Source organism: Aptenodytes patagonicus, chromosome 5 (genome assembly GCF_965638725.1).
Source record: "Aptenodytes patagonicus chromosome 5, bAptPat1.pri.cur, whole genome shotgun sequence".
Classification (NCBI taxonomy): domain Eukaryota; kingdom Metazoa; phylum Chordata; class Aves; order Sphenisciformes; family Spheniscidae; genus Aptenodytes; species Aptenodytes patagonicus.
The window spans coordinates 27,772,594-27,788,614 of record NC_134953.1 but is presented as its reverse complement, the minus strand read 5'-3'; the positions used below and the strand labels follow the sequence as shown (position 1 = coordinate 27,788,614).

General features: G+C 42.4%; 1 protein-coding gene across 9 annotated transcripts in view; it reads left to right on the top strand.

Annotated features, from left to right (window-relative positions):
* The window catches only part of FGFR2 (fibroblast growth factor receptor 2), an 88,470-nt gene that overhangs the window by 10,546 nt on the left and 61,903 nt on the right, over window positions 1–16,021 (top strand). For 5 of the 9 annotated variants that reach the window (XM_076339145.1, XM_076339144.1, XM_076339141.1 and 2 more), the window contains 2 exons: window positions 10,174–10,440; window positions 11,128–11,202. In XM_076339145.1, coding sequence (XP_076195260.1) covers window positions 10,174–10,440; window positions 11,128–11,202 — 342 coding nt within the window. The remainder of the gene's footprint in view (window positions 1–10,173; window positions 10,441–11,127; window positions 11,203–16,021) is intronic. The other 4 variants (XM_076339147.1, XM_076339149.1, XM_076339146.1 and 1 more) reach the window with 1 other exon arrangement.

The window sequence follows — 16,021 nt, the reverse complement described above, 5'->3', positions numbered from 1 at the left end:
AGTTTTGCACCAATGTGACTGAGGGTTTGGTTCCCTGGTCACAGGCTGGACACACTGTACTCCTCCATCTCAGCTGGTCAGGTGGGAGCATCTTCTGCAGGGTCAGTCAGGACACACCGATTTGTGTTTGTGGTGGCTGTGGGAAACTGGACAATACTTGATTTGGCATGGAGCCTGCCAGGGTAAAATTATCCTTACAGCAATTTGGGAACCGATTTGAAATTCAGACCTTTGCGCTGTGTGTCTGTAGCGTTTTCTTTGGGGGGATTTGGCACAGCGTGCCCTCAAAATCAGAGATGCCATCTTGTAGTACCGGGGACTAAACTGGCTTTTAAACTGATTGAAAGAGAAGTTGGAGCAACTTTGAATACAGGCAAATCTTAAATAAAGACCAGATTTGCAAGAGTGCAGCAGCCAACAGCTCCTGTTATAATTACGAAACGTGCGCTGGGAGCGCTGAGCTGTTCTGGAAGTTTGGCCCTTCGGGTTTCAATCAGTCGAGAGCGTCAGCGAAACTGCGTCGGCATTTACTGCTTGGGGACTGTGCCTCTCAACGAGGACGGTTGCAAAATGAGATATTCTGTAAGAGGGGTAAATATTTATGTGGATTTTTTTTTTTTAAACTTTTAAAACCAGCTTATAATTCATATACCAATTATGTACATCTCCAGGTTATCCTGTCCCATCTCTTAATTATCACTGCTGGGTGTGTTGTGTGTGGGTTTTTTGGGTGGTTTTTTTTGTTTGTTTTTTTTGAAAAAGACTCCCTTTCTTAGGGGTTTTGTTTTTCTGAACCTACTTCTTAATATCAGAGTAGTAAGCACCTGGTATAGAGATGTTTCATGGGCTTCACTTTCTGCTGGTTCAGGTCCTTTTGCTGCTTGTCACCACACAAATGACATCATCCATATCGAAGAGAGGGACAGAAAGGCAAACTAAGTGCTAGCTGAATTCTACCGTGCTGCTTCCTTCACTTGTCATGCTATTATTATTTTAATTGTATTTTTAAAATGACTGTAAGTGAAAGCATTTGGTGAACATCAGCAAAGCTGAAGAGTTGTCAGATCTGACCTACTTTCATTCCCCTCCTCACATGCCGTTGCAAGTTGTGTGTAATTATTGCTTTTCCTCCCCCGCAGAAGAACTGGCTCATCAGTTTGGGACATTAACTGATGTCTAGCAGTCTCGCAAAGCGCCTTACGGTAGCAAAGCCACAAGAACTGAGAGGAGGGGAAAACTCCTTTGTACCAAGGAAACGGCTTGCATTTGTGAGGGCTTACTGGGAGGGCAATGTGCTGGGGGACTGGAGGGGAGGAAAAGGAGGATGAGAAGCTGGTTGGGGAGGAGGAAATCATATTTTGGCCGTATTTTAATTTTTTTTTTTGCTCCTAGCTTTTAATGAGTTTCTATTTTGAAAGGAGTTTTGTGACATGGTAGTTATCACCTCAGGCTGTCTCCCAGGGGGCTTGTGGCTGTTTCTGAGTGGGGTTTGGAGTTGGATGCTGTGGCTGGGCATGCCTTAGCAGTCTGCGCTGACCAGGACAAGTCTGTAGGAGGTTAAATTGTGGTTGGATGGAACAGAACTTGATCAGAACACCATGCTGCACCTTAGTTTTTTAAATGTAATAAAAAGTTGTGGTGTAGAAAAACCTCGTAAGGTTCATGATACTCTTTCTTTAGGATGGCCTATATAGGTGTGCAGGGGTACAGGTGAACTGCTGGCAGGACCGGCTGCTGGGCAGCAAGGGAGTGTATGCTTTTGCGAGGCTTGATTTGCAAGTTTGGAAAGTGCCCTGCTCAGTGTCTCTGTGTTGCAATGTTTAATTTGTTTCAAAGAAAGTAATATGATTTATAATTCTGAATGCCACCCAACAGTTCTTAAAAATCATTTAAAAACCCCAGTTTAAATTTTGAGCAGTTCTTGAGCTTGGTTCTATTAAACATAGTTTAATAATGAAAAATAATCCTGTTTAGATATTACAGTGTTGAAGTACCCAGATTTATCTGATATTGTTTACTCACCAGGGCAGCACAGGTATTTTAGGCATGCAGGATTAACATGGAGGCTCTAATAAATCTGCAGCGCACCACTACTCAGTAATAGCCCTTCTCCTAACAATTCCGAAGCATTTGAACCATCTTCCATTAGTATGGCAAAGTGCCCAGGAGCCACTGCTACAGTAAGGAGTGACAGAGGTGTCTGCAAGTTAAAAATAACCCTTGCAATGTAAATGGTTGTGGGCCACCTGGAAGTGCAGATAGCCAGCCTAGCTTTTAACTTCAGGGCTTGTTCTGCTGCTCCTTCCTTGTCCCCAGGTGCCACTGGTGACTGTTCTCTGTGAGGAGCTGGAATTAAATTAACTCTGATGTCTTTTGACTAAATGTTGCTCTTCGTTAAAAGGGAGCCTGATATGCCTTGAAGTTTTGGACTATTTGGAGAATATCCTATGTTTTACATGCGTTGTGGATAGGACTTTCAAAAGTGCTGAGGGGATGTTTTGGGGATATTGTTTCCAGTGACTTCTTTCAAATCCCACTTTAGGAAGTGGGGGAAGATGAATTTCAGGGGAACAGGCAAGATGAGACTTCCAGACGAGCTGCTAAACTTAAGAGGATTTGTATAGTCAAGTAAAAATGGGACCGTGTACAAAAGAAACAACTGCTGACTTGCTTATAGGGAATCTGAATAGATGTTCTCTGCATCCAGAACTAACACTCGAACATGAAATTGTGCAATTTTTAACCTCACAGTTGTAATTTATTTCTTTTGCATGTTGAGTGGTAATAGTCCCGAGCGTGGCCTTCTTTCTGGCTCCTTCCTTTCCTGGAAGGAAAAGGCTGTGTCTTTATGTTTGGATTTATGCTATGTTCTGTTATGTTTTTATGGTGCTCTTGAAATGCAAATAACCTGAAAAGAGCTACAGATTGAAATAGATGCAAGAAAATATTAAAACCAAGAAAACCCCTTTGCAACTAAATATACGTGCTCATACCTTTTCCCAAGGCTGTGTATTTTATATGGAGTCTTTCCCAAGCAGACTTTAACACTAAGTTGGACAATGGGAGTTGGTTAAATTGCTCTGCCGCTTGGCTATGTGCAGAATACAGTCAGGAAGATTCGATGTTCTGCTGTTGCTTAAAGTAGAAACAATGAGAAAATGATCCTAGTCTTGGATTCTGCTTTTTAGAGAGAGAAGGTTAATTTTTTTTCAGCTTTTCATTTGAGGTTCTGGCAAAAGGTGATACATTTCCCCTTTGTATTGTATAATAGATTACATGAGAAGACTCTTCTGTAATGAGTTTGAAGAGTAGTTAATTATTTCTGAGATTGCGTTACATGTGTGTTAGGTTTGTATTGTACTCCCCAGTACACTTAGCACAGAGACTATCACTCTGTTACTTTAGGCAGCTGATGGAGCTTATGGCTTGAACAGAAATGGTCAAGATTTGGTGCCTGGAGCCAAAGGTTCAAATCCTGGAAATGGCCTGGAGTTTCTCATCATACTGGTGAAATTATAAAAGGCAGCACAACAATTTTAGGGGTTTTGGCGTGGCTGCTCAAGGTTGGGTGTTTTCTCCCTCCCTGGTTACCAAGTCTTTGTGCAGAAGACATACTGATGCTTTGCTGTTTCTTGCTCTGTCCCCTATCTGGAGATAAATCCTATGGTGACTATTGTATAAAGAAGTCTTCATCCTGTAAGGAGTGGACTGTGAAGAATGGGGACAAACAGGAAGAAATTGCAGGGCAGTTCCCAGCAGCAGGAGGTGGCCTCGCTGGTCTCTTTGCTGTTTACTTTGAACTTGGCATGCTCTGAGTCTTCCCTGGCTTGACTTCCAAAAGCATAAAGCACACAGCCAAGCCCATGAGCATGTGATACTTGGCATTTTTGATGCATGTTGCGTGGTTGTGCAGCCATAACTTAACAATCACAACTATAAAGACAGGTAGGAGCAAGCAGGCTACAAGTTGTAGGAATTTTTAATCTCGTCATGAAGCCTAGACAAGTACAGTTTTTTTTCCTTTTGAGAAGGAGTCTTCTTCCTTTAACCATGGGGTGAGACACATCAACCCAACTGCTTTGCAGCCATCAAAACTGTGCTGAAATAGTTCATGCATCTCACCCCATGTCAGCCAACACACCAACATAGCACGGGACCTCATGAGGTTTGCTCCCACTGCTCTGTTCTGCTGGGTGTGATGAGGCCCTTGTGTCTGTAGCCAGGGCTAAATGCTGCTTGGGGGTAGTTAGCTCCAGGAGTTGCAGTTCCATGATTGCTCATCTGCCAAAGAGCATTACACAAGGCAGATAGATGGAATCATGTGGGGATAACTTTTAGGTGCATATGCAGAACTCTTCTCTTGGCCAGGGGGTCCTGCAAGTAGTGAAACTCTTTGCTGCTCACCAGAATTATTTACTTTTCTAAGTCTTCAAAGCTTAGGAAAACAAGTTAGTGCAGTGTAATATTTTCCCTTACCCGTGATGACATTGGCAAGTATTTCAACTGGAGGAGATTCACTTTTTGTTTATGATTTTAGTATATGTAACACTCAATAGGAGTTGACATGATGGTGGAGGTTCACGCTCTGGCAGGTCAGTGTGTCTGGAAGTTCTACACTTGCTAGAGTACCAGGCATGTATTATGTGGCAACGCTTACTTCATTTTGCAAATGTTCATTTCCAGGGCAAAAGGATTCTTCCTCTTCCTCAGATACTTTTTTATGGTCTGGTTTCATCTCTTCCACCCATCAGATGACTAGGTCCTTATAGAATAAGGATAATAGGGTTAAAGAAGATGCCAGGAAAAAATATCTCAATTTATTTTGGAGAGTCTGGCGCTTAACGTTTTGTGGAAGTCACTGTGCTTTCAAGTAGAGCAGCCCAGGGGCTTGTTTTAAAGGAACAAGTGAAGACTTAGAATCTGCCACATTTTTTATGTTTATAACTATCACATATATCTCCTGCTCTTTGGTGCTGTTTGAAGTTTTTCTACAAGACCTAGATCTTTTTGTCAGATTTGAACAATTAATGTTTTTATACATTGGGGGGGGTGGGCAATGATTCCTGCTCTTCAGGGTATTGTTCACAGTGACAAAGGATTTTTTAAAATTTTTTTTTTTGTGTGTTAAAATTATAGAAGGAACTTTAGTAACTTGGAAAGGAAAGTATTTTATCAGAACAGAGAGACTTCATGATTATGCCTGGCGGAGGCAGAGCTGGGCATAGCTGGCAGCTAGCTGACGGAAACACAGTACAAATAAGACAGCAGGAATCCAGTGATTTTGGAGAAGCAGAGGGATGAATTGCAAATGCTATTTTGTCCCCCTTTGTATAAGGAGATGTGCTTAGCCTTTGTGGCTTTGGTTTGCTGTTGGCCACGGTGACTGTCTTCCATTAGCTAGGAATGACTCTTTGCATTTTTAAACCAGTGGCTGCTTCTTCTGTAGGCTGAGTTTATCATCCATCATCAGAAGAGGACATGGAGCTATTCTTAATATTAGCCTACCAACTTAAATTGAGGGAGAAGCCCATCAGCTTGTACCTGGGAGGTGGGAGGGAACGTTGCAAACCTGACTGATGATACCTGGGCTTCCTGATCCTGCAGAGGCTGCCTCCTGGAGAAAGCGTAAAGGCTTGGCTTTGACTCACAAAGTCATGGGGCCCGTGGCTGTTCTGCTTCAGGCATAGCTCGACATCCCCATTCCATGTTGCTCATCCAGCGTGGTCTTGCTGGATCTTCCTCAATGACAGGAAAAACAGGAGAAGGGGTAGGAGAAGCAGGAGGAGTGGTAGTGGTTGGCAGCCTGGCGTTTCCTGTGGGGACATTCAATTTTGCAATGAACCTCTTGGATTCTTGACAGGTCAGGTCTGTTGACCCTTCTGGGCACGCTATGGTGAGTGTTTAGTTATTTACTAAAGCCTTTTGAAGGGAAAGTGGCTTGATGGGGTCTGAGGCTTTTGTGTTACGGAGAGTTGTGTGAGAATCTTTGCTGGGGTTAGCTATTAGCTGATTGTTTAATTATTTGGCTCTGTAACTGAGTAACTAAATGCCTTGAGCCTTAAGATAAGCAGCTCTTTGTTAACATTTTAATAAATGGAGGCAAATAATAATAATTTAAAACCTAAGGAAGTATAAATCTCTCGTTTCAGTGACCGAATCTTGAATAGAAGCATGATTTGGAATATAATTATGTATCTCATAATAATCTGAAATAGTACATTCAGAATGTCCCCAGTCGTCTATTGTGGTCTTGGTTTTTATACAAACATTATTTACTCCATTTGATGGCTGGATGGCATAAACCATGCTGCGAGGCTGTATGAGCAGGCAACGAAAAAGTTCACGTCTGTTTATTTAACAGCAGCTTGGTTTTCCATGGTGGTATTGTTCAATAGCTCCACCTATAAAGTTAAAATACATTGTGTGCACCGCTATTACAAATAAGGATGTAGCTGAGAGCAGGCAATAGCAGAAGCAAGGTTCCCTCCCTTGTCCCCCAGTGTTTAAGAACACCACCAGAAATTTTACACATGCCTTTGTTGCTTGTTTGTTTTTTAAGGGGTGATAGACAGGTGTTATTCACATCAGTTAATGCACCTTTGCAGTAGGAACTAATGCCACAATTATAGGATTTGCAGGAGAACTCGCTTAGAAAGGCATCCTGTGTTGCCTTCTCTCAGCTGTGCACAGCTTGCCCAGCAAAGGGCTGGTTTACAGGCTTATGCTGATGGCTGAAGGATGCAGTTTCAAGGCAGAGCTTCAGAGAGGGCTGGAGGAGCATGAAGGTGATACCAGATCATCAAGCCTTGCTTGGCGGTGCAGGCTCTGCAGGACTATCTACTCCTTCTCCCATCTAGCTATTTTCACTAAGGGAAAATTCAGGAGGATGCTGCTGAAAACACCAGAGGATGGGTACAAGTGAGGGCCAAGCAAACTTGCAGCATTATTTCTCTGGTATGCTCAAAAGACCTGGAAGCAGTGAAATAATCCTGACGTCAGCCTCAGGGGAACCATTGATTTGATGGTACAGCATGCACATGAATTCAAAATTTGTCCCTAAATTTCAGAGTGGTGTAAAAATCCTCATGCAGCATCCGGGAGAGAGAGTTAACTTTGCAGCGTAGGTTGTTTATGTGCTGCTGGGAACAATATAAACTGGTTGATTTTCACAGTGAAGCTGTTGGGCGGACTCATGCCTCAGAATCCCACCTGTTCTCTGTTTGCTTTTGGGCACTATTTCAAACCCACACTGGAAAAAGTTTATAGGCAAACATTATAAAAAGTGACAGTCTTAAGTGCTGCTACATTCTAGTTTGGCAACACAAAGGCTTACCTGAAATAACTCACTATTTCCAAACATAACTTCATTATTTCATGACAACGCTTTGTGCCGTATCTTTCCTGGTACTCTAGAGAAAGAAATGGAGGAGGATAATATTTACCAAATGTTAATACCTATTTGAAACTTGTTTTTCTTCAATTTACTAGTAATTTTCCTTGTAAGAGGAATTTTTTTGTAATTTTGAAATAAATTACTGTTCTTGAGTTTGGATTTGGATTTGCGTTGAAAGACTCTGTAAATTTGGGGATAGTAGTTCAAAAAGGGATGAAATCAAGGATGGGAGGTAGAAAATTATTTTCCTTGTAATTGTATGCGAACAACCGATCTGCCCAGGAGGACATTGCAACCTGTGTGACCATCCTGCGAGTTTCCTGGGGCTCTTCAGCAAAAGCCGCTAAAGCACTTAAAGGAGGGTGGAGTTATCTTCACCCACGGTGGCTTTTAAAAGGTTTAAACAAAGACATTTTAAAAGACTCCTGTACATTGTTGGCACAGCGTAAACTCTGTAAAAGAAATTTTCTTTGCAGGTAGAGCGTTACAAAGAAGTCTTAAAAACTTCAAAGTAAATTAGCTAGCTGGCTTCAGCTACTTTTTTTTTAATTTGACAGTGGAATCTGAATTAAAAAAAAATCTCAAGCATACACAAATATACTCATTACTGATATGAAATATACGTAGAGAGGAGCCTGTGCTCCTTCCAGAAATTAGATTTCTAACAGCATAGTATCATGCTCGGTGAAACACCTGCATTGCAGATCTGTGGATTCTTGACTGTATCAGCAAGACTGAATTAGTTTATAAGGAGTATAAAGCTGTATTGTAGCTTGTCCTAGACTTTGAGATGGAACTTTGCATGCTAGAAAGTTTAGAGACCTTGTTATAAAATCGAAATCCAAGAATCTTTACAGTCTCCATAATTGGACTTGTTTAGATGGTTTTATGTCCTTCTCCTGGCCGCCATCTTGGTATGATGCATGTGTCAAATCTGTTGTTTGAGAAAAAACATGTTTGCTCTAGGGAAAAAGCCAGGAGAAGCTTTCCTTGCTCTGCAAGGGCACATCCCTGGATCTGTTCTTCCTTTGCTTCGGGCAAACTCCCACTGAACTCCCTGAAATTACGTGATTCCAGGATGCATGGGATGAGAAATTGGGCACGCTATTTTCAGGTGCATCAGTATAACCCGATGTTTAAATGCGTGAGTGTCCCACTGTGGTGGCCACTTCTGGTACCCACAGAATATCTTGAGTTGAAAGGGACCTCTAAGGATCATCGAGTCCAACTCCCTGCTCCTCTCGGGCCTACCTAAAACTAAACTACTGACAGAGCTTCAGCATTTCCAAACTCCCGTCCACAGGCTAGCTCAGATGTCACACTTGTTTCAGACTTCTCTGTTGAAGGTGTGATACAAGAAATGACAACACCGTGCCCCGAGGATGAGGAACACAGGTTCATGGGTTTCGATATTCTTAGAAGCAAGGGTGGACACCGAGGAGTCACCTATTTTAATATTCCCTCAGACTCCCAAACAAACAAAAGAGGTGTGTATTTTATTTATAAATGCACACAGTGGTGCACAGTTGGTGCCTGCATGGGGAAGGATGTGTGCTGGGGAGCAGCTGTCTGTGCGATGTGACCCTCCTCGTAAGCAAACACAAGACGCCTTCATGCTGCTTTCCCTTATTTACTTTTCATGCCAGCCTTGGTGAGGCCAGGAGGCTCGTGGGAGTGGGATACTGTGGTTGTAGGGAGAAAGCAGTTACAAAAGCAGTCCCTACACTGGCACAGCCCGAGTGTGTCATAGGTGTGGCATGGGGGGTCCCTCCACCCTGTGCCGAGCCATCCTGCTGCCCCTGTAGAGATGGTCCCGAGTGCCCGGGGCTGCAGTTCCCTTCCCCCTGCTGAGAGCTGGCCTTGGAAAGGGGGTGATGAAGCTCTAGTAACTATAGGCAAATGTAGTTTTCCAAGGATGTTTTTTTGGAAAAAGACTGTGGTTTGACATTCTTCTCGTTATTTGGTTACAAAAGGGAACTGATGGATGAGCCATTTAGTTTCGAACTCCTGTATACACTGTGACTTTGAAAGCTTCGCTTGTGTTCCCAGGTGTCTGCTGTATTCTGCTCAGGAGAGGCTGTGAAATAAGAAATGAAGCAAAAAAAATTAAAGGAAAAAGTTGCTGTCACTGGGAGCAGAGTTGGCAGTGTAGAAGGCAAATGTAGAGACTTTGGGAAGGGTGCAGGGAGAAAAATAAAGGACATCATATGCTCTGTATAGGATCTTATGTTTTATTAGCTTAGTGAGGGTTTTTTTGGCCATTCTTTTCTTCCAACACAGCTCTTTTCAGCTTTTAAAAAAAAAAAAAAAAAAAAAAAAGGGCAACTTACAAAATCAGATCGGGAAAGATAAATATTCATTTGAATCATAGACCCAAATGATCAGATATAAAACTGAATTTGCTTTTTGAACTCCTCCTGCCTCCTCCAAATTCTTTGAAGCCCCCAGGTTCAGCAGCACTCATCTCCCCAGAGTCAGCTCGCTGTGACCAGTGAGAAGGGTCGTGCCTTTGCGTGGCACTCAGGACAAGGCACATGTCGAGACACCGATCAAAAGGGAACAAGCTTTGTTTGTGGTTAACTTCTTGAAAATAAAGCCTATCCCATACCTGCATGTGGTTCAGTTTTACGAGACAGATTGCTGGGCTAATCTGGATGAAACTGTTTTATTTAACATAACTTGATTTCTGTGGATGAAAAGGGCCTTCACTGACTTCTGTTGGCAATTCTCTCCTTTCCCTTCTCTTTCTACTTTTTCCTCCTTTCCTTCCACCTTCGCAGAGCCGCCAACCAAATACCAAATCTCTCAGCCAGATGTATATTCAGCACTTCCAGGAGAACCGCTTGAGTTGCGCTGTCAATTGAAAGACGCCGTCATGATCAGTTGGACTAAAGATGGGGTCCCTTTGGGGCCCGACAATAGGACAGTGATTATTGGGGAGTACTTACAAATTAAGGATGCTACACCCAGAGATTCGGGCCTCTATGCTTGCACTGCTGTTAGGACCCTAGACAGTGATACTCTGTACTTCATTGTAAATGTTACAGGTGAGTGAGTTAAACATAGGTTTTTGCATGTAGAAGCTGTAAAATGTGATATAAAGACACATTATGATATAACATGAAACAGTCCACTCGGGCACAGCGAGTTGAGCTGAGTTCTGTAGTTATTTCAGGTATTTTCCCCTTTGTCCTGACCCTTAAACAGACTCAGTTTGTATATACTCCTTTTACTTCGTGGGATCTATAGTGATTAACAGCTGCTGAATAGCCCTCTGTTTTATGCCACTATGACAGAATTAAATTATACAGAGTCTCTGTGATGATGATAAAACCAGTAAAAAGAATACAAGTTGTGTGTCGTCCCTCCCCTGCATCAGAAGAGGAAAAGGGGTGTCCGACATCCTTTAAGTTTAGAGATAAATCGTTTTGGAGACACTCAGTTCTGTTCAACTGAATGTCTTTTAAGAAAAATAAAAATTGTAAGTGGAAAGAGATTTTCGGAGTTAGCAAGCTCCCTTTGGAAACTTTGTAGCATTTCAGGATTATTAGCTAGTTTTGTTAGAATTTTATAAGAATAACACACATTTTGTGGCTGGATTTTCTTTTTCTATAGCTTCTGCACAACTAACATAACATCTGTTCTCCTTGATGGATAATCTAAGATGTAGCATATTGGTTTATTTGTCTGTAAAAGTAGGCTGGTTTAAAGACTTGATTATTTTTAATGTGCAGATGCTCTTTCCTCTGGGGATGATGAAGACGACAATGATGGGTCCGAGGACTTTGTGAATGACAGCAACCAGATGAGTAAGTAACAGTGAACTGCCAGAAGTCACTAGCAAGATCCATGTGGAAAATAATGTCCCGTCTTTTGCGCTCCTGCCTTCAGAGCTTCTTGATTGTTAACTGCATGGGCTGTCATATAGTGGTATCTTTGTCCTTCTCCATTTTCTGTTTCACATAGTTCGTAACTTGGAAAAGAAAAAGAAAAATAAACTAATATTCTTCTAAACACGCTTTACTGGTCTGTACTTTCTTTCTCCCTTCTTGCTAGCTTTTCTGCAGTTTTCTTTTTTCCTGAATTGAAGTTCAGTCTTTGTCTGGTTTAGACTCTCACAGATGAACTAACTTCCCCTGAACCTGAGCTGAAATTTAACAGAAGAAACAAAGATCCAGCTCACTTTGTTAAAAGGTGGTATGGAAACTTTAAAAATAAAATTAAGTTGTAATGAGGCAAATCCTTCAATCCTTAATCTCGGCAGAAATCTCCCCAGGGAGAATGAATTTGGAGACAATGAGGTTCTTTTGTCTGCAAAGGACCTCAAGGTTTGTTGCAAAGAAAGCAATCCAGCACTAAAACCACATTTTATGTTACTTATGCATGATGAAAATGGGCTGAAAGAGACTTAAACCTATCTGAATGTTAAACTTCAGTCCCTTTAGAGAATTTGGAAAGCTATTAATAGGCTCTAAATAGAGCAGTCGCTAAGAAAAAAAATATGTAAAATTCATATTGGTTCCTTATGCCCCTATGCACTGTTGCAAAACCCCGGCGGTGACTGGTAGTTTGCTATCGCTCGTGCTTTGTAAAGTCAATAACACACAGAACACAGAAATCCTTCATGGGGGATGTCAGCTAGTTACCGAATGCAGTAGCCAGGTAGTATATTTGCTCCTCAGCCTGATTAGTAATTGGCAGCTATACTGTATGCTTGAAACACTTGTTCGGATGATAAAAGTATGAGCCTGATTTCAGCTCCCCTAGTTAGTTACTGTTGTATATGACTGCCCCTGGTCTGAAGCTGTGAAACATTAGATGCTATTTAAAATGATCTAAGTTCTTAGCTGCCTGTTTGGCCCCTGCCATCTGTTAGTGTGATTAACCCAGTCTGATTCACAGGTGCAGCTTGAAGTGGCTGAGATTAAGCAGCTGGAGGCTGCTCTGACAAAGGAATGTGGTGGCAAAGATAATTGGCGAGTTTGGAAAAGGGACACTGCTTTTAAAAGAAGTTGTCTAGGCAAAACCCACAAACCCAGGCAACATTAGTGTTCCCCTGAAAAGGACTCTTGGGTAGAAATTCCTTTTAGGAAACATCCCTATGTCTGTTATCACTTTAGAGCTTTATTAGTGTCGGTCAGAAAAGGGCTTGCAATATTTTCGGTGTGTTAAGGAAGACAATTGTGCCTCTAATCTGTGCTGATGGCTTTGGAGATTCACTGTGAGCACAAATGGATTTTGGAAGCGCCTATAGCGAGAGAAAAGAAAAGGACCTGATCTTAAGGCAGCTGTGTTCTGTAACATCGTGGTAATGATTCCTGCCCTTTCACGCAACAGGGAGAACTACCCAGTGGTGTCTTCTGTAACACTAGTGATGTTCTTGTAATATGAGCTATCATTTTAAGCTACTGTTAATCAGTCTTGATTCAGGAGCTGGTGAAAGGCCATTGACAATTTCCATCTGCCAGGGATGGGGTGTGTACTTTAGCAGGGGTCAGTCACACTTTCCTTGCTCAAAATGAAAGATGCCTCTAGAGCGTGAACGTTTAAACATCTTGGATGGGAGGGGGAGCACAAAGTCTTGCAGTGTAGAAGGGAGGAAACGGCAAGAAGACAGATTGTGTCTGAGCAGAGCGTTGCACAAATAAGTCCTCATGAGATTGTGGGCACCTTGTAAAAAGCAAACCGCTGGGGCTTCCTGCAAGCTGCAGACGGGCGCAAGGAGCAGCGCAGCCTTCCTCCCGATGTCTGAGCGCTTGACGGGAAGAGCTGGAACCAGAAGAACAATTGGGGCACCACATCCCTGTAAGTAGTCTGTTTTCAATGAAAAGTTGCATCATAGTAACTCAGTTGGACTAATACAACGTTGCTGAAAGAGGGTTGTGATTTGGCAAGATCAGAGCTGTATGAAAGTTAGGGGTGGGACATGGTGTGGTGCTTTTGCAAACCACTGAAGCTCGCGTATCCAGTGTCTTCTAAGCCTTCCCATCAATATAATTTGCCATTCCCCTTCTAGATTTTTATATCGTGTCCAAAAGGCCACATTTAATTTAAGAAACTGTTGCAAGACAGATTGAAAAGTGAAAGAGGAGTTGTGGAGTAGTCTAAGTCCTCCCTGAGCATGCCATGTGGCAGGCAGTGGTGTGTAATGGTCAAATGCCCTTCTCCTGCCTACGTTAGGCAGAGCCTAGGGAAGTCCAGGACATCACAAGAGTTCCTGGTTGCTGCTCTTTTAAGAGAAAGAAGTCTTTAAGAGTTTCCTGAATCATGGTTTGAGCTCTGCAGATCTAAAACAATTTAACTGATAATTTACATACAAATTACAGCTGGGTTCGTTAAGGATAAGCAATGGAAATTGGCCTGGTTATGCCTTTACTGATAGAAACAAAAGGCCATAGTCTTCAAAGCTTGTTGCTTTTTGATGAAACAATTCTGATAAAGTCCAGCTGTCCTGGCATGTTAATTATGATGTGATGAGGCAGGAAATGGCTGTAGTGCCTTCCACAGGAAACTGAACCTTGGCATTCTCATTCCGAGAATTCCGCATATTTAAAACTAAAGCAAACCTTTTAGAGCTTTTTTATTTACGATGGTAAGTATTCTTTTAAGCTTTTTTATTTTCTTTGCCTCTGTTACAAATATGTTTTCAGAGGCCAAGGTTTTCCAGTGCAGGCAGAGAGGCTGTTGAGGAAATCTAGCCTAATTTTCAAGGCTGCCCAGAAAATGCAACTGCTCTTGAAGTCAGCGGAGGCTTTAAGTGGCTGCGAGGAGCAACTTGCTCTTGGGAGAGGAGGGCATTCGCATGTACACATGTGTGTTTGACCATTTGCCCTGTGTGTATTTTTAAGTAAAAGGCATGCATAGCAGATTTCACTCTGCGTTTGGTGTCCTTCTAGCTTGACAGATATTCTAACTGTCTGAAAAAACACTGTGGTAGATTTGTTCCAGACTGCATCCTGAATAGCTTTTTATTACTTCCAGCTTTTGTTGAAGGGATTAGTGCTCGTGGAAGGTGCAGGATTGCTTCTACTGCAAAATAGTCCCCTCTTTCCACAAAATGGCTTTGTTGGCAACTCAGTTTTTCCCTTTGTTGCCCTAAAGAGGTGCCTCATCTTGGTTCTGGAGGGCCACCTCCAAGGCTTTTTCTCCAGGACCTTGACCTGGGACTTTCTTTTACAAAGTTAAGGGCTGATCATCAGTTCCTACTGGTAGCAGTGGAATATACATTGTCATACTTGTTGCCTTGTCCTCATCATGATTTTGAGAGGTAGCCCTAACTTAAGGGATTTCTATAATCCTGGCTTGGTGCTGGCAAGGCAGCAGCTGTTGTGATGGTTGCACTGAGGTCCAGCAACAGTAATTTATTCTGGAGACCCCTGGGTAGCCCTGAAGATGCTGCTATTCCGCCTTGAGTTCTAGTCAGGTGACTGGAAGCTTTGTGGCTTTTTTCCTTATCACCCTTTAAACAATTTCTTCTGGGCCAAGCAATGGTAAATTGGCACCAAGAACAAAAAGTATCTAAATGTAATCCACATGCTGTTCTTTTCATGCCTTGAAGAATTTCAGAAAGGATGAAACAAGGTTCAAATTCATCAAATCCTGTAGAGTGGAAACGCACTCAAGGGAGCAGCAAAAATTGGATGTTGCCTAGAAGTGTTTTTTAATTAAAGGTCAAATACAATAGTACTGAAAACCTTGGGGGGGGTTGATGTGGTCATTTCAGGCGCGCTATTGCCTGCTCGAGGTGCTTGTCAGGCAGGCTTGGAGTTGACTACTGTTGTATTTCTTTGTATTAGGTAAGTCCAAATAAAAATCAAGGAGTCCTGAATTCAGTGAAGTGGTCCCCTGGGCTGCCTAATTTCAATTTCACATGCAGGAGATTTGCCTGATTAGATGTAATGTATTTGCAGTGGAGTGCAGTGTGGGTCAGCAGGATATTTTCTTCACTAATGAGAGCTCTAAAAGCAATCAGGAATTCCCACCCGTTCCCCTGCTGCTCGTTACCGCTATGTGCTGGAGTCTGCCCTGTTGTTACTGTGAACTTTTAACAGCGGTGCTACCTACTTCCACCTGTCCTGTTAGCAAAGATGGGATGCGATGGACACAGTTTGTGAGAGGAGTCAGCACTTGGTGGTATATACTTGTTAACTACGTTCATTATTGGGTTTAGTGAATCTGGATGTTTTTCCTCTCAAGACAAATAGGAGCAGTAAAAGGTGCTTTTAGGTTATGATAATTCAATCTATAAAGAGAAATGCTGTGTGTTAATAGGATCAGTCGCTGTATGAAAGCACAAAATGAGGGTGAGTGTTACCGTTTGTGGATGTTGCTGCCTTTTTCTCTTTTCCCTTAAACATATTGAGGAGCTGCCAATATACATTGCTACTACCTAGTGAAAAATGGTAGGATGTCTTGAAGCGTTTTCAGATGGCGTTTTCAACATGTGATGTCCGCATGTTTTTCTCCAAGCTCCCCTGTAATTCAGGAGCATTGCAGGTTATGCTGATGTGAGGGTTCTGCGAGGGGAAGCTTTCCAAGCAGAGTCCTTTCTCCCAGCCCAGAGAGTTTCCTTTCCCCTTCTCTGCCTGGCACAGAACTGAACCGCTTCTCTTCGTTCCTGCCTGCATC